The 22,851-nt window shown below is 37.2% G+C and overlaps 1 protein-coding gene across 3 annotated transcripts in view; it reads left to right on the forward strand.

Annotated features, from left to right (window-relative positions):
- Nucleotides 1-22,851, forward strand: part of ST18 (ST18 C2H2C-type zinc finger transcription factor) — a 169,442-nt gene that overhangs the window by 110,796 nt on the left and 35,795 nt on the right. For all 3 annotated transcript variants that reach the window (XM_009473079.2, XM_087735795.1, XM_087735785.1), the window contains 6 exons: nucleotides 6,826-7,016; nucleotides 11,263-12,060; nucleotides 14,863-14,997; nucleotides 16,535-16,625; nucleotides 18,145-18,249; nucleotides 19,645-19,850. In XM_009473079.2, the coding sequence (XP_009471354.1) occupies nucleotides 6,826-7,016; nucleotides 11,263-12,060; nucleotides 14,863-14,997; nucleotides 16,535-16,625; nucleotides 18,145-18,249; nucleotides 19,645-19,850 (1,526 nt within the window). The remainder of the gene's footprint in view (nucleotides 1-6,825; nucleotides 7,017-11,262; nucleotides 12,061-14,862; nucleotides 14,998-16,534; nucleotides 16,626-18,144; nucleotides 18,250-19,644; nucleotides 19,851-22,851) is intronic.

The following is a 22,851-nucleotide window of genomic DNA, read 5'->3' on the forward strand; positions in this document are numbered from 1 at the left end:
TGATTTAAGTTCTTCCAATTTTAATGCTTGAAATTGTTGACAGAAGGAAATTACTTTTACCTGATGAATTTTCTCTGAAATAATTTTTCAGGAATTCCCAGCTGGAGCTATTTTCCAGATTATTTTTCATCACCTAGGCTGAATCTGTGAAATACAACATACTCTTGTCATGGAGTCCAAATGTTGTAGATTGTCTAAAAATTACTATGGCTTGGCTTACTTTACAAAATACAAGAAAATGTTAATGTCAATAACTCTGACTCCAGATTAGCAATCAGGGCAAATACATGTTTAGTTTCTTGTCAGTGATGAGAACTCAGTGGTCCTTTCCAGGATTAGCCTGCAAAATTTCACCTGTAAAAACTCAAGTCAGAGTTCTGTTAACAAATGGCCTGTTTTAATATTTTCACATAAAGACATAAGTTTTCATTGGTATAATGTCTGAATATATTTTAATACTTATAAGAATTATTTGAAGGAATTAGAAAGAAAACTTTTTTTTTCTGGTTCAACTCAGTCTTCGACTGTCAGTGAACTGTAGCTCAACCCTTGATTACAATTTTCTCAGTTGCACAGTCTTACTCTTTGAAGTTCTTCAGCTATTCAGTGTGTTGCCACCTATAGCTTGTAAAGCAAACAGTTGTTTCTGGACATGTGCAATTTCCCCACACCTGACAATTCATAAATCTTTCTCACTTTTACTTTTTTAGATGGGCAGAATGGTCATTTCATTTAACCCATGCTCCAGCATGTTCCACTATTCAGGGAGAAATTCACGGACACACAAAACATCTGTAAGCATACTTTCATATACCACTGAGTAGAAAAATGTTTGGAAATGGGAAGTATATTTCAGGATGGAGCATCAGAATACAGTGTTGTAGAAATCCTGAGAATGTATGTAGTCCATACAGCAGACAAGATAGAAGGTATTGCAAAACTTACAGATCTTTCTAAGAATGAGAGTTGAAGGGTACAGAGGTGGGGTAAAGTCATTAGAGACTTCTCTTGAACTGCCGTTCTCACTGATGAAAAGCATCTCATCAAATATCTTCCTTAAAAAAAGTAAAATAAGAGATTAACCAAGAAGTACTTATTTAATACTCAAGCCATTTTCTTTATGTCCTTTGAGAGACTTTGCTTAGTTTTCCATCTAGCACCTGTATGGATTTTAGAACAGAATGCAGTAAATGGAATTGCTGTTTAGTTGTCATTTTTCCAAGGGCATAAACCTTGTAGATTTTGTATTCCAGTATCCATGGTCCGAAGTGATGCAATTTACTTTCTTCATTTTAGAAAACATTCTTCTGTCTCTTTGTATAAAATCTATGACTAATCCATGTCTTTTAAAAGTAGCTTCTATCTAGTTTTCTGAATCTAGGATTTGTCTTTGTATATAGTTAGAATATGTGTATTCTTTCAGATTCAGTAAGTAATTTCATGGCATTGGAAACACCACCCTAGTTCTTGCAGACTTGACTCATGTGGATTCTCAGTCTTTCTGTGGAGACTCCAAGTTCTGGCTATGAGACAGTGTATTAATACTTTCTTTCTGTCTGTTCTCACTTTTAGAGCAACCTGAGCTGAGAACGCTGTCACTCTCTCTTCCACTGAGTTATAAAATTTACATGCACTCTTTGCAAACAACGAGAGTTAGTTAAGGAAAAGCAACATAAATCTGACTGTCTTAAACTGAAGACAAAGTAAATAATTGAGTCATAGTCACTCTCCACCTTCCTCCCCAACCACTGTTGTCCATCTGAAGTTGCTGTAATTAACAGCACTCATTTAGGTTTTCAATTGCAGTGATGAGACTACCAACACTCTCTTTCTTTGGACTCTGACATTCCAGCTCCTTTCATGAACTGCTGGCATTCCTAGTTGATGTAAACAATAACATCAATGTCATTTCAACTGACATGCCATCCATCCTAGGAGCAGATCATCCCCTTTCTGTACCCATTACTAGTAATTTCCCCTGTCCATCATCAGCTTATGAGGAGCTCAGGATTTTTGTGTGATTTTGGGGGATCAGATACTTTCAGCTATAGCCTAAACCTTTGGAAGCCATTGTGCTAGAGAGTTAGACAGAATCCGTACATACAGGAGGACTAAGGTGGGGAGACATTCAGAATTTCTGTTCCTTTTAGGTACCTCTCATTCAGTACAGTCCTAAAATTCTTAGAAGAAAGCCCAACCATGACAGACATTTGTAAGCTACTGTTTCATCTGTGAGTGGCAAGTGTCCCTGAATCTTCAAACACCAACTTTTCACTCCTGTAAGGAAAATGTAGTATTTGACTTCCACAGCATCCTAGGGCATTTGCAAGTTTGTGAACAAAACATGATCAAGGCTTAAAGCATCTGGCAACATCTTTAATCACAATATGATTAAGGAGTAGTTAGGCTAACCTTCTCCTTGTAACTACTAGTGTGAAGTTAAATGGTTCTGCAGATCAGAAGATGATGTCTCCTTTAATTTTAATTCAATAGTCTAAGGCTTACTTTTGTAGTATAGTTAAGCAGTCGAAAGGCAATTCAGGTTAAGAATTTAAAATTATTTTCTCCACAAACTAAAATGTTCCATTAATTATTTTTGCACAAACTCACATGAGGAGTGGGCTCCTTAAATAGCGTTAGACAATAAATGTGCCTTGATATTCGAAGACATTTATTTTCTCTCTTGAAGCTAAGGAGTGTTCATGAGATGCAGTGTGTTCTGTTCTTATTGTTTTACATGGCATCCATTACAGGCAGTACAACACCAGTTGTCAGGCTGAATGTACCCCTGTTTTACCCTCTATGGCAATTCTTTGCTCTGTTATCATCCTTTACCAACCTGCAGGCTGTGTGAATAAGAAAAAAGTCCCCAGAGATCTGGAAGTCTTGCCAACAGATTAACAACAAAAAATCCTTGCTGGCTACAAAGTGGTTAAAGGTCAGGTTAAAGGCTTGACAAACACATCACTTAGATGAATCAATTTAAAAAAAAAAATGAGCGTGACAATTTTTAGCAGTGGGAAAAGCGGTATGTGGTTAGGACTGCTTAAAACCTCTCTCTTTCTTCTGAGGCATCGCTTTGTGGAAGGGAGCCAATGCACTCTTCTACCTGTATACTACCAGTGTCTGCCCACACCATCAAAGATATATTCTGAGCAGAAATAAAGGAAAGAGAAGGACCCAGTAAATTCCCCAAAAAAGTATTTAGGTATGAAATACATGTGAAAGATTTATCATAGGTTTTTCTGCAATGCATGCAACCAGGTCTTACATGTCTTAGATTTTAACCTCTTGGCTCACACTATGACAAATGACACAAGATTGGTTTTGGTAACCGAGTCTTTGACTAAGAAAATAATAATAAAAAATCTACTCATTATAGATAGTACTAAAATGATTTATTACTCATAAAATTTAAGTGCAGTTAAATTGGGAAAAAAAAAAAACATGTATTGGCCTTGGGCTCATAACAAAAAGAACTTCTCCTGTTTTATGAGCCTCAGATTAACAAATAACCTTGACAGCTGAATCAGTGTTCCATGACAACAAGCAGTCCATTGATAAATAGCAACAAAACTATTAGACATTGAATTTATGAGATGAGTAATAGAGAAGCTAAATTATAGGTTTACCATTTGACAAACTACAGCTTGACAAATCTGTGCTAACGTACATGTGTGTATGTGTGCATGTACATAAGCAAAAGAGAGAAATAGAAACTTTTTAAGACAAAGGTGAATTTGACATGCCATGAATGTTACAAAGACATAAATATATTCTTTTCATAGTAATTAAATGTCCAGTGTCCATTATAAAATACTTAACAAATCATGTGTAAGTACTTGAAAAATCTATCACTTGTGAAGTTGTTTTTTTGGTTTTATTTTCATTTTTACTTTTAAACACAGTAAGGTAGAAAAGAAGGGGAATTGCTGGTTAATGGTAGATCTTTAAACTGGCACTTGCAAACTAATAGATTCCAGTTAAAACTCAAAACCAGCAGTTTAAAAAGTCACCAGCAAAAGCAAGAGTGTTCCCAGGCTATGGAGAGCAATTTGCACTTCCTAGGAAAGAAGCAACAACTGTGTTTTGTCATCTTCCTGCAATCAGAGTGGAAGGCGTCAGGAATGATTTTACCTAGTGTTGAATCTCATGTATTCACTTATTTTAAAATTATGGGAACTATATCTGTGTGAGTGGCTGCTTGTGTACAGAAAGAGATGCGATAAGGACAAGCTAATGCATCAATCTTTCATAGAGGAGAAACTTTTGAACATGAGCAATGTGCTTCCAGGAAGATTTGTGGGCCTCCCGTTCTCACATTGATGTAGCAGCTTTTGATTTACTGCTGTAAACTGTGGTAGTTACGGTCAAGTGGGATTCTTGTGCTCTCATTTCCCAGAGCAGATCTGCAGGTGGCAGGTGGCATCAGTACCACCACACTGGTCCTGACTGTGGTCTTCTAACATCTGAGTTGGGCTATCTTTCACAGTTATGGTGAAAAACCACTGTGTTTAAAAGCTGTTGTGCCAGCCCCCAGTGGTGGGCTTCTAACATCATGTTACTAAAAGAATGTTGTACTTAGTGAGCAAGAATACAGCAATCAACTTACCATTTTACCATGTTTTCCCTTAACTTGACTGGAAGATACACAATAGTCAGACAAATTATAGGATTAAATCTGAAGAGCTAGATGAAGTTCTGTGACCTGTGTTGCACAGGAGGGCATACTAGATAATCTAATTGGATCTTCTGTTCTAAAAATCTATTAATTATGCTTGTGTAAGAAGCAGCTGTATCTTCGTCAAAGGGGAATTAAACACTGGAAATTCATCTTGTCCTAAACACTCTCACAGTAGCTACTAGAGGTAAACTTGAAGCTTGACAAATAAATGAGAAAGATCAAAAACAAACCTAGTGAAGGCTTTGGTTGATAAAAACAATTGTGTGTGAAGGGTTTTCAAACATTTGTCCTTTATTCAATTTTCCTGAAACAACATGAATGGTATGAACTGCCGTTCACAAATATGAATTAAGAAACTCTTGATTGTTTTTTCTTAGAAATAAATTATGCATATTTGTCTGCAGTACATCCATCCCTGATGTCTGTTATATGGGCATCATTTCCAATGGGATGCTTATACCATTGTGATTCTGGCCTTCAATATGATATTCATGTTATCCTCTATTCATAAACAGAGAAATAACACAGAAGCCATAATATAGTCAACTACAGCAGGTGCTTAGCTTCCAGTATTCCTGATGCCTATAGCATTTTAGCTTTCAGAAGATCAAGAATATCTGCTGGGTTTAAGATGCGTATAGTAGAATTTTAACATTCCCCCTAAAATGCAGATCTTCGTATTTCTACGACGTCCTTCATGTTTGCCATGACGGACTGCCAAAAAGGTGTTTAGCCAAAAATGGGTATTTTTTTTAACCAAAAGCTCAAGTTAGTCATATGCTTTCATCCAAAACAATCAGAACCTGAGCCAATTTAGTGCACATAAGATACCTTGGAAGGATTAATTTATGCTGTTGAGCTTGTAATATGTGTAACCAATAGGAGTTCTCTGCATACATGGATTTTTTTGCAAATCTTGCAGCTAAGTCAGTGAGCCAAATACAAAATCCAACACCTAAGGGCATTGTGTAGATTTGTAATGCACCCTGGGGGTGCCTAAGGTCACGAAACCGTTGAGTGGATTACACAGAATTGTATATGTAGTTTTTTCATCTCTGACAGATATAATATGAACACTATTATTCGTACTACATAAATTTCTTAGAATACTGTGTGTGAGAGAACAATGAAATCATGCCAAATCACTTACACAAAAAGTTATTAAGAAAAGAGGGTTGAAGGTTCAGGCCTCCTTAGTGCGGTGTCATACAATGTAACATCTATATGCCATACAGATCAGCTTCATTACAGCAAAGGTTTTGTTAAATATCCGCAGAAGCAAATTAATAAGCAGATCAACATGTGGATCTCATAGGAGCTGAAAGAAGTATATTAAATCTGCTGAAAATCTTCCTCTTTAAAATACCACCCTCTCTTATGTCAGTCTTCTGAAAGTTAGGCATCCAGACTGGGCAAGGCCTTTCCCAGGCCCACCCTGTTTATCAGATAGATCTAGTTTTAAGTGGGGTGAATTGCCTTCTGGAGGAGCCTTTTTCCAGAGTCTATATAGAGACCTGAGAAGAATTTAAACTAGGCATTATGGCTGGAGTTAATGAAATGAAACCAGCACATGGGACTGATATTGAAAGAGGGACCCATATTGGAAAATTTTCTGAAGATACACACAGGTTTTATGCTGTTGAACTCAAGGTGTGTGAGTGGGTGTCCATACTGATGTAAAGGTAATGGAGCCAAAGGCTCAGGATGTTGTAGTATAACCGGTGGTATATTTTTCCCCTTAGCTGTTCTCTGGATTATCAACACAGACTACAACTTTGTTCATCCTTTTCTGGGTTTATTTTACTGCAGAGCAGGGCTTAGATTAGCATATGCTTACTTAGGATTAAGGATGTTGGGTTATGGGTTTTTTGGTTTTGTCTTCCTCCTCATTCCCGTTCTCCTAAACAGGTTTTGGCAGCAGTGAAAAGAAATGGGACTTGCCCATGCCCTGAACTTTGAGTGCATGAGCTAAAATTAAATATCCACTAAACACAACTTGCTGAAACTGAAAGTCAATTAATATTTTGCCAGTTGTCACTTTTTATACTTAGAATTAAACTAGAGGATGGTGCTATTTTTTAAACAATTTACCCCTCACTTCTCCCTCTTTTTTCTCTGTCATTGCCTATTGATCATTGCAGTGCCTACAAATGCTCCATGGCTAAGAAGAGAAAAGCCGAAGAACAGATATCAGGTGGTGCCGTCAACAAAAGGAAGTCCCTGTTAATGAAACCCCGCCACTACAGCCCCAGCGTGGAATGCAAAGAAGAAAATGAAGACAGGATGGATTTACAGGAAGAGATCAGTGGCCTCGAAAGCAGCTCAACTCCAGGTAGTCGTGCAGCGTGGCTCCGCTTGAACCTGAATTCCACAGGAAGGGAGATATGAAACAGTATTTCAAAAAGGATGCAGAATGTGTTTGACTTCTAACAGAGTTGGAATGGTGCATTTCTGTCTAGGTTTAACCGTCATACTTCCAATTATTTTGTACAATAACTACTCCTGGGGTCTAGTAAATGCTTTGTAGGTCACACAGAGAGACAACTAGTGGAGCAGGTCAGGTACGGAGCAGCATCTGCTTCTCCACTAGCTCTGTCAAAGAACAAGGTTAAGCTCACCACTGAGAAAAACACATTTATGAAGAGCAGATTTTCACTGGAATATATAGAGCTCTTAGGAAGAAAAAAAAAAAACGCTTAGCAAAACATTGTTGACTTTAACATTTAGCAAAGCAATTTCATGCGACTGCTACGTGTGTTCTGTTTAACACGATTATTAGACTCAGCACTTTCATACTTGTTATTCCAACTCTGCTGAGCCAAACATGTCCAACAATTTATAGAAACTTCTACAATGTGTATGTGGGAAAAATATGGAAGTGGATGGGGAGACAGAAAGATATAGCTACAGTATGTCTCTATTGCTCTTTCTAATATATGTTTATATATATTCAAGATGAACAAAAAATATCCAACTAAATTGTCTGTCACATATTTATTTAAGAAGTCCTGCACAAATTGTTAGTCAGGCAAGTGAGAAGATATCTGTTTTAAAGGGAGGAGTCATCTGTAGATAGCAAATGTGAAGATAAAAGCAATGTGATCTGGCACTGGGAAGTTAGTAACCACAGATATGAAAACAGAATGAACTTGTATTCCACTCAGTTGCTGGTTGCTATGGGAGTTGAAAGGTAATTTATTTTCCATTCAGTTTCTTCTTGTCGAATATTTTGGAAGGACAGGGTTCTAGATAATCTCATCTAGGTTCCTTTTCCCACAAAAGGTTGGACCAGATGATCTTTTGAGGTCCCTTCCAACCTGGGATGTTCTACGATTCTATGATGAACTGAGATTAGGAATTTATATCTTTATCCACTCTAAATAGAATTTCCTTAAAAACGAAAGAAAACCCCCAAATTTTATACATATGACTACTGTAAAACACAGAAGAAGAAAACGGCTGTCTTTCAGGTAAAAAAGTCAAATCCTGGTTCTACTAAAATTGGTGGATGTCTTTGTGTCATTTCTATACAGCAAAGATTTCAGCCAGTTGTGACTTGTAAGTTTTCTAGGAGCAGCCTCTTCCAGGGGTCTGCATCCTATTGGTGTGAAAGCCTAGAAGGGAGCTCCCTCTTCAAACAGAACATTAATTAGCAAGGTGATACCCAATGTCTCTGTCTTTTGGGTGACATTAGTAAGGTAAATTAATCAAGAAAAAAAGCTCCATGGTTTGTCCAGCAAGGAATATTTCGATCTCCTAGCACCAGAAGGGAAGCTGTTTGAGTAAGAGTTCCTGTATGGGTTTTTTGGTTTGTTTGTTTGTTTTTTTCTTTGAGATATATAGATTTTAGCTATTTTTTCTTGTATAGATTCAGCCTGGTTCCTGGCCATCCAGAGCTGCCCTCAATAACGTGTTTTTCTTTTGCTTGTGTCTGTCCTCTGCACAGCTTGAAAAACTCGCTAAAGGGAAAGTACTATGATAGGTGTAAAGGTAGAACTTGTGCCATATACAGATGAACCTAAGTTATTTAACTGGTTCTTTTTTTTAAAAAAGGGCAGGTGTTGGGCCAGGTCCATTGATACAAATGTAGGGGAACCCTATTTGCACCCAGCCCTTCAGTCAAAAGTTAAAAACCACTTTATTTTAAAAAGACTTATTTGATACTGGTGAGATTTCTCCCAACCTGCTTGTGTCAGTGATAATACAACCTATTGCTTTTGCATCAGTTTTGCCAGCTACAAAATAATTTTCAGCTAAAGCATACAGCTGGTCTGGGTATGCAGGTTTATTTGTAATTTCTTAGTGTAATATTGCTCATTTTATTATGAACTCATGATTCTTGTCCATTGATTAGTTAATGCTTCAGTTCATGGATTGATGCAACTGTAAACTAAGCTGAGTTTTGATTATTTTTAAAGTAAATTTACAGCCTGTAGAAGTGTAAAGCAAAGCTGGGACAGCTGAACCATTAAGACTGGTTCAACAACAAATTTTTAAACATTGCATTTAAAAATTGCTGATTATTTAAGGAGCAAAAATCTGTTATCATGCATTTATATTACTTTTCATCTTTCACATAGAAAAATAACTGGAAAGACCTGTTACTATTATCAAGTTTTGTTTGTTTTATTTTGAAGAGTGGGAGATTTCTTTTAAAACTAGAAATTCTTACTTTTTGAAATGACCCACTGATGGGATTCTGTTATTTTCCAAATGGCAGAAGAGCAAATAATAAAACCCCATTTAACTAAAGTTGGTTATAGAGCCAAATCATCATTCTTACTTGCTGAGTTGTGAAAAGACAGCAGACTTCTTTATTCAGAATACTGCAATGTGTGTGGTACTAGACCAGCTGCTAAAAAGTTACACTAAGGTTTACAGATATTTTTTTTTAAACACAACTTTATGTACACAGTGCACAAGGCCACCTCTCCCTGCATGAGTCCAATTTTCTGAAGAAGAATAAGAATTAATCAATATTTTCTTTTAACATATAACAAACAGTTGAACCAAACAATTATGTAAACTGGAAGTGACCCAAAATGCTAACAGTTTGGCAGCAGTAAAGTGAAATTCATTGTGGTGCACATGTGCATTTTTGTCCCCCTTTTCCCCTCCACAATAATCTGCACTTAATAGGAATATTTTAAACTATGTAGCTAAGCAACAGAGGTAATTGTTGCTTTCTAGAGCTTTTGTTAGGCACTCTAACACAGCCCAAATATGCATAATTAGGTATAATGTCTATAAATCATTATTGTACACATGTGGGTAGTTAAGTGGATTGAGAGAATAGTTCAATGAATTGGACATATTCACTGAAAATGCTTTTTATTTGTTTTCTGTAGTTCATAATACTTTAAAATTATCATAACCCTTTACACTTTCTCTTAATAGCTCGCTGTGTTATTGAGAGAAACTTCATTTGCATTTTAGACTATGCTTAATTTATTATTTAAACCTGGGGTTCTTCTGATTCAGGAGCGGACAGACGCATCTTATGAAATAGTCTGTGCTTGTTTATTCATCCTCCTTTCTAGGAAGTAAAATGTTAAATTTTTCAGTTTATGTTGAATAGATCCCAACAAAAGTATGTACCCTATAATCAGCATTATTGAAGGGGCTAGTGTTGTGACTAAATTCTTCCCTTCATCCAAAAATGCTTTTAGTTACTATGGCAATATTTACTTGATCCTGGCAAACCAGTGTTGATTTGAGAGAGATAATTACCAGAAAGGAAGATGATGGAGATGTATTTTTGAGTGTCCTTGTCAGAGGAAATGTTTATAAAAAATTAAATGAGATACAAAAGGCATATTGTCTTCCACACTGACAACCTCTCCTACATGCAGCCTCTATTACCTGCTGGCTGCTGCTTTTCTTCTGAAGAAAGATGTTTATAAAGACAGGATGCACTTCAGTGGTGTCTTTAACAAGTCCTTTATGAGTCTGTACATAACAATCATTTCTGTTTTCCTGTGCATGACCTGATCTATCACTTAATGTGGCAATTGCAATGGTGACCAGGAGCTTGCCCTTTGCGAAGTATTGAGGTTTTTTCCATCAAGGTCTTTCATGGGATCTGGGGTGACTGGGAAAGTAATTAGGGTCTATTTTGAGAAAATATTTGGGAATCTTAGATGAAAGAAAAGTGAAAATAGATCAGAGGAATTTTAAAAATTGTGTGTCTGTGCTTGTATATATATATATATATATGCATATATTATACAGATTGTATATATGTAGTATCTATTCATGGCACATCATATTTATATGAATGTATATGAATGTGCATATGTTCTAAAATAATATATGTCTTCACCATCAGTGTAAAAAGGCAGCATATTTATTTCTCATATAGCTTTGGAGCTATAATATAAAATAAATATAATCTTAGAAGGGCTTTTCCTGATGCTACAAGCAGTCATTTCAAACACAGCCTTGGTGTGAATTCAATCATTTCAGAGTACCTTTGAGTAAAGAAATGGCAATTGGTAAGTAAATATCTTCATATCAATTCTACAAGGTACAAAAGCAATTATTCTTACATGTTATTCTCTTGCTTTTTTCTCATGCAGAGGAAAGTACTCCAAAATCATCTGAGGAAACCCTTCATTCAGGTGGACAAGAAAATTCCAGTCAAAGAAAAGATAACTACTCCAGCTATCAGGATGCTGTGGCCAAATCTTTGATGAACATGGGAAAATTAGCAAAAGATACACCCAGTCAAACAGTGGCAGGAAATCTAAATGATAGCGGCATTCAATCCTTAAAAACAGAAAGTGATGACACTGATGAATGTTACATGATTAATTCAGCAGAAGGAAAGGAAAAGACTGTTATTTCTGGCCCAAAATACTGTTCATCTGAGGAAAATGAAAGTAACTCTGAAATTATGGACAATGAGTGGGACAGCTCCTCAAATTTCTCAGAAGAAACTAGTGTAAAACCCCATGTAACTCAGAAGTATATTGTAGAGCGTAATCAACCTAGCATCCTGGAAGTCCCAGAAATTAAGAAGGAAGAGGTAGAATTTGGCCCTTGTGAAACACTTTGTGACTCAGAAACAGAGCTAAGAGCACCCCAGGAGTCTCACCCAGATCCTTTTGAGAAAAGAATTCAGAATCCCTTCCCTGAAAGTGAAGAAGATGACAATGAGTGCCTGTCAGAAACCACAGAAGTGTCGGTTGAGCTGGACAAAACAAAAGGGAACTTGAGTTTGCTAGAACAAGCAATTGCTCTGCAGGCAGAGCAAGGGCATGTGTTTCACAGCACCTACAAGGAACTGGATAGGTTTCTTCTGGAGCATCTAGCAGGGGAAAGGAGGCAAACCAAAGTTATTGACATTGGTGGGAGACAGATATTTAGCAACAAACGTAAGGAAGTATTTTTGGCTGTTCTTACTGGCTTAAGCACTTATCCTGTGACTGATAGAGGATTCTGAGCTGGGTTTTATAGCAACAGTAAAGAATCTGGAATTTAGCTGGTAATTTTGCTAATTATGTACCTTCACACTAGCGCCTTACATCTAACCAGGTTAAACGCTAGGTACTTGGCTTCCTGCCAAACCGCTATGTGAAATGATCAGTAATGGGTACTAAAAGGGCTGTGTAGCTGGCACTGACACTCCTTCTCCTCCTTTGCCTCCTCCTCCGCCTCCTCCTCCACAGGGCGTTAATACATACCTCCTAAATTTCAGCAGCCAAAAGAGAAGGCATTAAAACGGTGCTTAAGGAAAGGTTAGGGTGAAAAACTGGCCTCTTCCAAACATACCACCTAATTCCTAAGCCATGTATTTTCTGAGTTCAGTCTACTTCACGTATCAACATTACATTTTGCTACAGCCAGCACTTCTGAGCCAGGAAAGCACAAGCCGTGCTCTTCTGCCTCATTCACCATCAGCAGAATTACCAGTAAGTTCCAAAATCTTTATTGTTTCTGATGGTTTGTGGCATCCTACAAAGCTGTAGGAACATTGTTCCATTTTTGGTACTTAATCAGGCTTCCAGAAGTGGAGATTTAAAAGATTTGAGTTTGATTTGTAAACTGGGCTGTCTCATATGAAACTCCTCAATTGAGGATAATTACAGAACATCAAGAGATGTTATTTTTATAAGCACACTCCCTGCTGTAGTGAGTAACAATACATAAATCTGTCCTTTGACTTTTCCTTTTTCCTTTTGGGCTTCCATCTATACGGAGGTCACCCCAGCATTGCTGCAATTTCTGCTTTTGATAAACAATTTACTTTGGTATTTCTAGTGTTACTTTAGAGTAGTCCCTGTGGACATTGCAAATATTATAGTGGTTTAGTTATCTAAAGCATTTAGTGTATAAGGTAACTGACAAGTTCTTTTAGGAGTTTTAACTATAAAATATTTCCTGTAGTATTTGGGAAGAATATGCATGCATCTCATTTTTCTGTCTCAAGCAGTCTTTTCATTACCATGTTTTAAGCTGTGCATGCATGGTATTAGTCTGTCTCCATGCTAAACTACATGAACCTTTATTTGCTCGGATGACTATGGTATATGCAGGAATTTTACAGACACCTTTTCTTATCCTGAGACCATCTGTGTTCACAAGGTTCACATTGGTACCGATGTGACTTTCTCACAGCACACATAGGAAGGAGCAGTGATGGTAAGCATGGCAGAATCTGGCCCTTCCTGTTTTGCCCCATATTATTATTAGCTGTAGTTTGCAGGTGAGTTCAGAGGTAACACTCATGGAGGAACAAACTAGGCTTTGTTCAGGTTGTATAAATACCATATGATTTTAGTCAAGGTAGTATCAGGCACATAATTTTTTCACTTCACCTAATTAACTGGGTTTATTTCTAAAAAATCCACCATCAAATCCATCAGCTCTTAATTTTCTTTCTTGGATGCTACATCAGAAAAACATGGTTTAAAATTATATTCTTCTGTCTTTTTAACGATAAACCTTTCCAATTAGTGGGGGAAAAATTAAATCATATTTCAGCGTCCCTCTTTATTTTCTGTCCACTATTGCAGCACTTTCAATTTGCAGCGATTCTAAAAAGCATGTGGTCTCTTCTTGATGCTCAGTCTATTTTCTTTCCTCCCTATTTCTTTTTCTTTTTCTTTTTTTTTTTTTTTTTCCCTAAAGTCTTGCCAGGAAGTTTAACCCTCAGCTGTCTCTGGTGATCCTGTCCCTAAACACATCCTACCTCGAGGTCCAACAAAACGAGCTTGAAGGAGGCTGCTCCCTGTGCTGGCTGCAGCTGTTTTCTCCCCCAGCACCGAATGCTGTTGGCAGCCAATCACAGATGGAGCTAAAACCATCCTCAGCAATTTATGCGGCCACTTCCTCCAGATTTCTCACAAGAGAATTTCTGGACCAGAATTCATCCTTTTCTCGCCCAGACTTTTGATCCTGCATTGGAAATCAAATAAAGGCTTTCTGACCAGTGCTTCTTGCACAATTCTAGGTGCTTGAAACAAAAATTGGGAATGCACTGTGGCCATTACAGAGTGGTAGCTGTGGGGTTGGGCTGAGACCTTGCCTTTGAAAGGGTATCGGCTGCTCCATGTTTTCAATGTCTTTGTGGGCTGCTCCACAAAGCGGCATTGCCATGTGTACCAGAGGGAGCTGCTTGCCTTGCCTCTCAAATGTAAAGTGGCATGTATTCAGTTTCCTAACAAAGAACCTACAGCCTAGAGATCTGCGATATTTAAGGAATGGCTTCTGGTTGAAATGCTTTTTGTTTGTTTGTTTGTTTGTTTGTTTCACACCTCAGCTTTTATTTGGTTGTCCCAGCTTCCTGGAGTCTGACATTAACAGAGTAAAAGATTGTTTCTGCTTTTTTATTTATTCCTTTATAGATCTTGCTGTTGGCTGATGCTGCCAGTTTTCTGGCTTATTGGATTGTGGCTTCTGTCCTGTTTGAGGCTCTGAATGGAATGAATGACACTGCAATCCTAAAGCTATATAGTTTAGCACAAAAATGGCATATTGGGAACGGGGAGCCATTGTTTAAAGGACACAGTGTGACAACCTAAAGTGATGCTTAAATCACATACATCTCTGTTAAAACTTTGTGTAGGAATTACATCTGAAGTACAAAATAGAGAGTATCACGCTGCTAGGATCACTCAGTTGAGTGCAGACAGCGGCTAAAAGCAAAAAAAAATCCTTATCTGATTTCTCTACAGATTCACCCAGGCCTGAAAAGAGAGAAACCAAATGTCCCATCCCAGGATGTGATGGCACAGGGCATGTGACTGGGCTGTACCCTCACCACCGCAGTCTCTCAGGCTGTCCACATAAAGTTAGAGTGCCATTAGAAAGTGAGTATCATCACCCTGCAGTCCAGAATAACAACTGGATCTGGCCTGGTATTGTGGGTAGTGTGTGTTCATGCTGAAAAAACCCCCCACTTTTTCTGGGTGAGATTGCAGAATGAAGTTGAGAGAGGAGCCATCACAGCTTCTTTGCCCTCCAGCTCTTAGTGACAGTCCTACTTCCCACACTTGTGAAGCCCAAGTATCAGTAGCATTACAAACAGCAATAGGCTCCTCAGGTGGCCTGGGAAGAATAAGATTAAAGCCAAACTATCCCCACCCTGCCAGCAGACCTGCATGCTTTAGTCTTATGAATCTTCAAGTTTTTGCTTGCCCATGCCTTTGCTAAGGCACGCAGCACAGAAATCACCTGCTTGTTTCAGAGCTGTGACTTGATTTGCAGTAATCACACACTGAGGCTGCTGGTTTTCATTGCCAATAACTGAGAGGCCTGGGCATGCTTATTCAGAGATGTTTCCAGTGTCCCCCTTACCACTGAGTTCAAAAAAATTACTTCCATCAGTACATCCCAGCACTGGTCCACAGCACGTCCCTGTCGTATGACTGTGTTGTGCTAACTCTTTTGTGCCCAGTCTAGCCTGAATTTCCCCACTTATTTCTAACTGTGCTGATCTGATTACATTGGCTGGGGGAGGGTGTGTAATCTTGCAATGTGATACAATGAAATGCTGCACAATAAGCCAAAACCTAATGTGAAACTATTCATTTAAACAACTTAGTTAGTCAAATTGTTTTTTGTGGTGGTACGCATAACAACAAATTAAAAGGATACCTGCACTTTACCAATGTCCTGTTCCTAACTGTAGCTCTCCCTTTTTTAAAATCTGGTACTAAACTGTATTTATGGAAACATCTGCTGAGTTAAGCAGGCTGCTGCATTTGGAAGGCCTTAGCAACATTAACTTTCTAAAAAGTTAAAATTTACAAGTCCTTGTTAATTATCACACTTCCAATCAGCTGTGTTTTGTCTTGCTGGAAAAAAAAAAAAAAAAAAAAAGACAAATTATAATTTGGTTCCTGACAGAACAAACCAGTTGACTGAACAGTCAGCTTTTTTGAAGCACTGTGCACCCAAAGGGGTAATGCAGTACTGAAGTCATGAAGGCAGACATACAAAGACGTTTTGTTTTACACAGACATACATCTCAGTCCTAATAAAAATGATCCATGTCAAAGGGCATAAGAAATGTACATGTTCTGTGTTAGCAGTGTATGAACCAGAGGGCAAAGGGCTTCGTGATGTAACATCCTTGTTAACTTGTGCCTTTGTTCTTTTGAAGTCCACAGAAACAATGATATGCATGTGGGAAGCCATACTACAGCGATGTAGGAATAAACTGGTATATGCTGGAGGCACCAGCCTTGCTGTGTTGCAGACCTTTTGCTTCGACTTTTCTTTTGTGGGCACATTGTGACAGAATTGAGAATCTGAGTCTGAAGAAGAAATGTTCATATTTTTTAATGTATGTATTTTTAATTGATGCATGTTATTATCACCTTTTTTTTTCTTATTCCTCTTTAGTTCTTGCCATGCATGAAAATGTTTTAAAGTGCCCCACCCCAGGATGCACTGGAAGAGGACATGTCAACAGCAATCGCAACACACACAGAAGGTAGTTCAGAAAAGTTCCTGTGTACTTAAAATCTAACATGTACTCCAGAGTAAATTGCTGGGCAAGTCTTGGAATTAGATGTTATGTACTACACTGCAGAATGCCTATAAACTGCAAGGGTAGTCTGTATTATTTATAACCAAATAATTGTGTTTAATTTCATTATATCAAAAATGGCTGCAGCACTGAGGATGGCAAATTCCACTAGTATTTTTCAGAGGTGAGATTTCAAACTACAATTTCATTACAGTCTTCACAGTGAAACACCATCATGTAAAAGGAGTAGGAACGAACAAACACATTATTATTGCTACAACTGGAAAACCCAGCAGAAACCAAAGACTCTTTGTTTTGCACCACAGACATAGTAGTACTTGGCAGGAACTTCCCATCAAGGCACATTCCCTTTTAGCAAAACAGGAAATTTTAAGTGGAATACTTTAGAATCCCTGTAAAAACTAACTCCATTTATTACCCTCAGGAATGTCATCTTCCCGCTTGGAACACTCTTGTCTGTTTAACTTGCTGCCTGCAGGGATAAAGTAAAATTGAGAAAAGCCTTCCAGACAGGCAGCTGGGGAATCACAGCTGGGCTGCAGGTGAGGCAGAGAGCTGACGTGCTCTGTCTCCAGCAGGCCACTGCTGTCAGCACGGCTCTTGTCAGTACTGCTTTCTGCTGGAAGTCAGCAAGCCAAAAAATTCCATCACAGTGCTTCTGGAAAAATATAATATCAATCTTTCTTACAATCAAACTTGGGACAGAAAATTTTCAAAACCAGCTTTCTTTGTTGAACTGAATTGTTGTGCAATTTTTTTTTTTTGTTCGTGATTGATTGATTGATTGGCTATTGTATGAGGGCACCAAAATCAAGGATTATCATATTGTGTTACTATCTGTAGTCTTTACCAGAGAGATCACAAGCTCATCTACAAGAATATATAATGAACCAGTAAAAATTTTTTCATTGTTTCCTGTTTTAAATCCCCAGTCATCTTTGCGGCATATTAGCTGTATCATAAGCGACCCATGAATAGGATAAGAAAACATGTTCTAATGTAATAAAGCAAATAGAAAAAAAAAAGCAAGCACAACTTGAAATGACAAAATGTGTTGTTTGGTAACAGTTGTTCACATACCCCTGTTTTTCCCCAAATTCACTTTCCTTTTCATCAGTAGGAGGTTTATATGCATGGTTCAGCTGATAAAGTAAATGGCATTTGTCAAAAAATTTACTAGTGACTTACCAGCCACAAGACATCAAAGCAGAACTGTGGAAAACTCCTACATGATTTGGTTTCCAGATATATCACTTCAAATGCACAGATTTCACAGTTTTGCATTAAGGGTTGAAAACCAGATGAATCTGGGCTATAATAGCAGCAGCTCCCATAGATACACAGGGCACCACAAAAGTTTGGAGTCATTGAGTTCCACACCACACATTTCCTTTACATAAGATTTCATTTTAATGGGCTTTTTCTTATTATTATTTCTTTTCTTCATTTTGGTTTTAAACAGCCTTTCTGGTTGTCCAATTGCTGCAGCTGAAAAGTTGGCAATGTCCCAGGAAAAGAACCAACTTGAGTCTCCAAAAGCTGGGCAGTGCCATGATCAGACTCACAGGTAGGATACTTCACAACCAAGTCTTTCCAAAGTATTTCTGCACAAACTCTGCTGATCAGTCCTCAGCTCTTTCCCTCATTTCAGATTTTAGCTACAGAGGTAACTCTTTTTCCAAGATGAACCTCTGCAAAGCTAAATAATTTGACTGTATCTCAAAATTAACAAGCAGCTTTCTGCTGGTTCTTGTGCATGTGGCTGATATTAAAGACAACAGATGTATCTTTTGAAAAGCAATCAACTATATTCTACTAAATCTTACCTCAGCACAAATAGCCTAATCAATGGTTCTCAAATGTCTTTCTCCTGTAAACCAAATCTTCTATCTTGCTGAAATGTTTCAAACAATTTTCAAGAACTGTTCCTTTGTTACAGTATTTTGGCCACTGAAACTTGATTAAAGATCTCTTTGACCTTATTGCACTTTTAGCAGCTCAGTCCTCATTTATTTTGTGATTCTTTTCAGAGGAATCTTCCAGTGATCCAGTAAGTAGCTTGTTATCTGAAAGGGTTGAGGACTCTATTCATTCTGTTTCCCCACCATTAGATAATTCATATTTTGAGTTTCTTTATTCTAAGTTTATTGGTTTAATTTGTTTTTTATACAATGACACCAAAAAGGGGAAACATTTTTTATTGCAATTGTATTTTGTTTGAGAGTTATATGGACCCTACAGACATGCATAATTTGCACAGCATTGGCACCACGACCATTACAACCTATTATATTCAGGTCTATTTGGGGACACTTTAATTTGTGGATTATTGACATGATCAGCTCTAATGGTTCCTTCAGAGCCATTACAGAATATTATGTCCATGTGTCTGCCAACTGCATGGGCCTTAACTCTACATATGAAAAGTCCTTAGGAAATAACTAAAGACAAGTAGTTACTGAACAGTAACTAAATGGAATAACACACCATAAATCATTTGTTCCTCCCAAATAACAGAAACAATTATTTTGGATCATCTTATATTTTATTTATAACATACTTATTCACAGTAAAGTGAGAATAATAGTGAGCCATAAAAATACAAGTCCTTTGACTAGCAAAAATCCAGACAATTTTTAGAAATAAAGGAAGCACGATGCTACAGTAGTAATCTAGAAGTAAGTCAGTATCTTTCTTGTAAATAGCCCACACCGGTACTAGAAAATACTAGATTTTTTAATGTCCTCAGCTTTGAACTTGTATGAAGTCAAAGTACTCTCTAACTACTAGGTCAGCCATCATATTTATGTTATTTATTTCTTGTATACACCTACCAGTAGGTTTCACATGTGATAACAGCACACTTTCTGATACTGAGATACAACTGTATCCTATTTTTCAAGAAAAAGTTATTTAAAGATATTCTTGTCTTTCTCATTCATTCTTTTCCTCGTCTCTGCAGGACAAATTTAGCAAAGCAGCCTGAGGTGTCTCAGTACAATTATAGAACTCCACAGCCAGTCACCTCCTCCAGAGCCACCCTGGCGAAAGAACAGGAGAAGTTTGGGAAAGTACCATTTGATTATGCCAGCTTTGATGCACAAGTCTTTGGCAAACACACAACAGCACCTGTGGCACAAGGACGAAAAACACCCCAGTTCCTTGAATGTAAGCTTGAAATTCCATTATTCCTTGGAAAATGGGCAAAATGTCAATGGCTTTTTTTTTTCTTATTGCTTGTTCTGCTTTCAAACTTCTAGAATTAAAAAAAATCTCTGTAGGAAGCATCTTTAACCACTTGTGGCCAGAATGCTAAATATAATCATTAGTTTGCTAAATATAGAATGCTAGAATGCTAAATATCATCACTATAAGATTTACTTTTTTGATGTTTCTTTTAAAAGCAATTATCAGGGGAAAACAGAAGTAAAAAGGAATGGTTTATGTCTTATCTGTTACCTTCTTCCTTGGCTAAATTGTAATATCTTTAGGTGAGAGGATGATGCCATGAGAAGTCCCATAGAATGTGTCTGCATAAGATGTAATGTAGTACAGAGAAATCCAAGTCAGGTTTTAAAAGGCATCTCAGATACCTTTTAGATGCATCTGTACAGGTATTATTCCTCCTAGATGCCCATGTGCCTCAGCTGTATTACTTCCAGGCCTGGGCTGAATTTATTTTGATATCTCATACTTCTGTACTACATCATATTTGTAGTGCAGATATATCTAATGCATCAAATTGTTACCAAGATTCTTCTGCTTGCATCACTTACAGATTTGCTGAGGTACTACTCTGTACAAATGAGATACCACAGTGCTAACACTGATTATTTATTGCAGATGCTCTTCACAATCTGCTTGGGAAACTTCAGCAAGATTCTGCCATTGCATTGACCATTATAAAATACTCTTTAATTCAGAGAAACAAATTATTCTCTTGCCATGAGGGAAATGGAAAAAAAAGGTTTTCATTGCACCATATTTGGGTTCAGAAGATAATAGATCCAAAACAATGTGACAAAAGACTCTTTAGTTGTTTTTTTGTTTGTTCATGACAAAAAGTTTAGTAAAAGAAAACAAAAAATGAAAACAAATTGCATCCCACTTATCCCAACAAAGGAGAACATTCATAGTAAGGTGAACAGAAAAGCAGAAAATTTTATATATGTATATATGCATATATAATACAATATAATATACTTCCCATACTATATAATATTATATATGTTTTATATATTTATAAAATTTGTATATTGGTATATTTATATATTTATTTGTGTATGTGTCTGAGTATGCACACACACACACATATATACGTTTGTAGGTATCTATGTGTTTGTGTATATATATAAATACCCTATTTAAACTTGCAAATGAAAAGTAGATATTTATCTGGCCTGAAAAATAGGCTTGTTCAAATGAAAGCAAATATGTGCATTGCCCGCTTCTTGGGTGGCAGATTTTCCAATTTTATTTGTAAAATTGAATATTCCCTATTAGCTGTCTCTTTGCACAGATGTATGTCTATTTCACAGGTTCATTTCAAGGAAAAAATGATTGAACTGTTTTTCTACAAATGTAAATCCATACATATGCAATTTATGTATAATGTATATCAGGGCTGAAATTTACAGCCTGTTGTTCTTGCAAAGATTGCAGTGTGCAGCTATTATTTTAATGGAAAGGTGAAAGTAAAAGAGCAGGTGAGTGCTTTAACTATGCAGACATACAAAAGTTAGCAATAAGAAGCTGACAAAGTAGTGATCGGTTCAGCATGCTATGTAAATATGTAGCTAGTCAAAAGCCCATAGTTAGCCCTCTGTGGATTCTGCTTATAAATTTGATTTGTTAACAAAACATGTACCTTTCATAGCCTGCTTTTTTTTTAATCTTTAGGGTGGGTAATGGAAAATGCACTTTTTTGCTCTTTAAATATAATTTGAAGTTAGCTGTAGTAACTGCTAAAAATGTAGACCCTCTTGCTTGTGCTACAGTTTTACAGCAGGGTAGATAAATCCTTTTTAATTTGCACTGGAGAAAGGGAGAACTGAATCATGAGGCTTTTACGTATTGCTCTACTGAGATGCCTCCAGTACTTAGAAAAACTGAATATGGCATTCAGCTACAGTTAGTGCACAAAACCAAGCATTTCTCTTAAAGCATCCCAAGTTTCAGGAAAGATGATTTTTTCAAGGTCTTGTGTAGGTCTTAGCATTAAAATGCACTCAGCCAAAGCTCTACATCCAAAGGGATCCAGTGCCTTGAGGCTCAGATCTTTATGGAGCGAGCAGATGGCCATACGCAGAAATGTTCTTGGTGTATCTGGGTGTAGGCTGAGAAATTGGATTTTGCTTAGTTTATCTTTGTAGGACACTGTGGGAGCTACAGACAAAAGAAGCGATTATTGCTTACTAAGAGCTGAGATCATAGTGCTGTGTTTTCCCTGCAACAGGCAACAGTTAATGACATCTCAAGCTCCAAAATCCAGAACAGGGAGCAGAGTTCTTTCTACTTGTTTTAAAGTGCTGCTGATGGAGCAGAAAACAAAGAACCACACACACCACTTTTGTCTGTGAAAGTGCTTTTCTGTTCACCTGTTTGTTAGTTTTTCATTCTCAACTGACCTCTTTGTGCCTAGTAAATCTGTGTATTATTCCAAATGCTAGCCAACATAAGATGGTGAGCTAAGATTACTTTTATTTTGAAGGTTCATTGCCATTATTTTTTTTAATTGATTAAAGGGTAGACTTAAATTTCTAAAAATTTCCACAAAATCAGGACTGAATATTCCTAACAGGTAATATTCTTACCTGATTTCTCTGGTTCATTCAAGAGCCTGGTCTTGTTCTCCTTACTCACATAAGCAAAGCTATTTAAATAACAGACTTATTCATTTAAGTAGGGTAAGCAGTGTTGTTTTAGCTAAGACTGAACAAGTCACTGTTGGTTTTGTACACAATAGAGCTCCAAGAGGAAGCCTTTATAAGGATACATTTACAATTGCATTTGCGCACCAGTATTGTCAGGTCACGACGGATAACACACTAATGCTTGTTCAGTCTTTCCTTGGACATCATTGTTTTTAATGCTTGAGTAAAAAATGAGTAAAATCTGAGTAAAAGTCTCAGATGCTTTGTTGAAAGATGTGTATTTGTTGGGTAAAAAT

This window comes from Nipponia nippon, unplaced genomic scaffold, assembly GCF_047370975.1.
Source record: "Nipponia nippon isolate SJK-2023a ecotype South Korea unplaced genomic scaffold, ASM4737097v1 scaffold_1, whole genome shotgun sequence".
NCBI lineage: Eukaryota > Metazoa > Chordata > Aves > Pelecaniformes > Threskiornithidae > Nipponia > Nipponia nippon.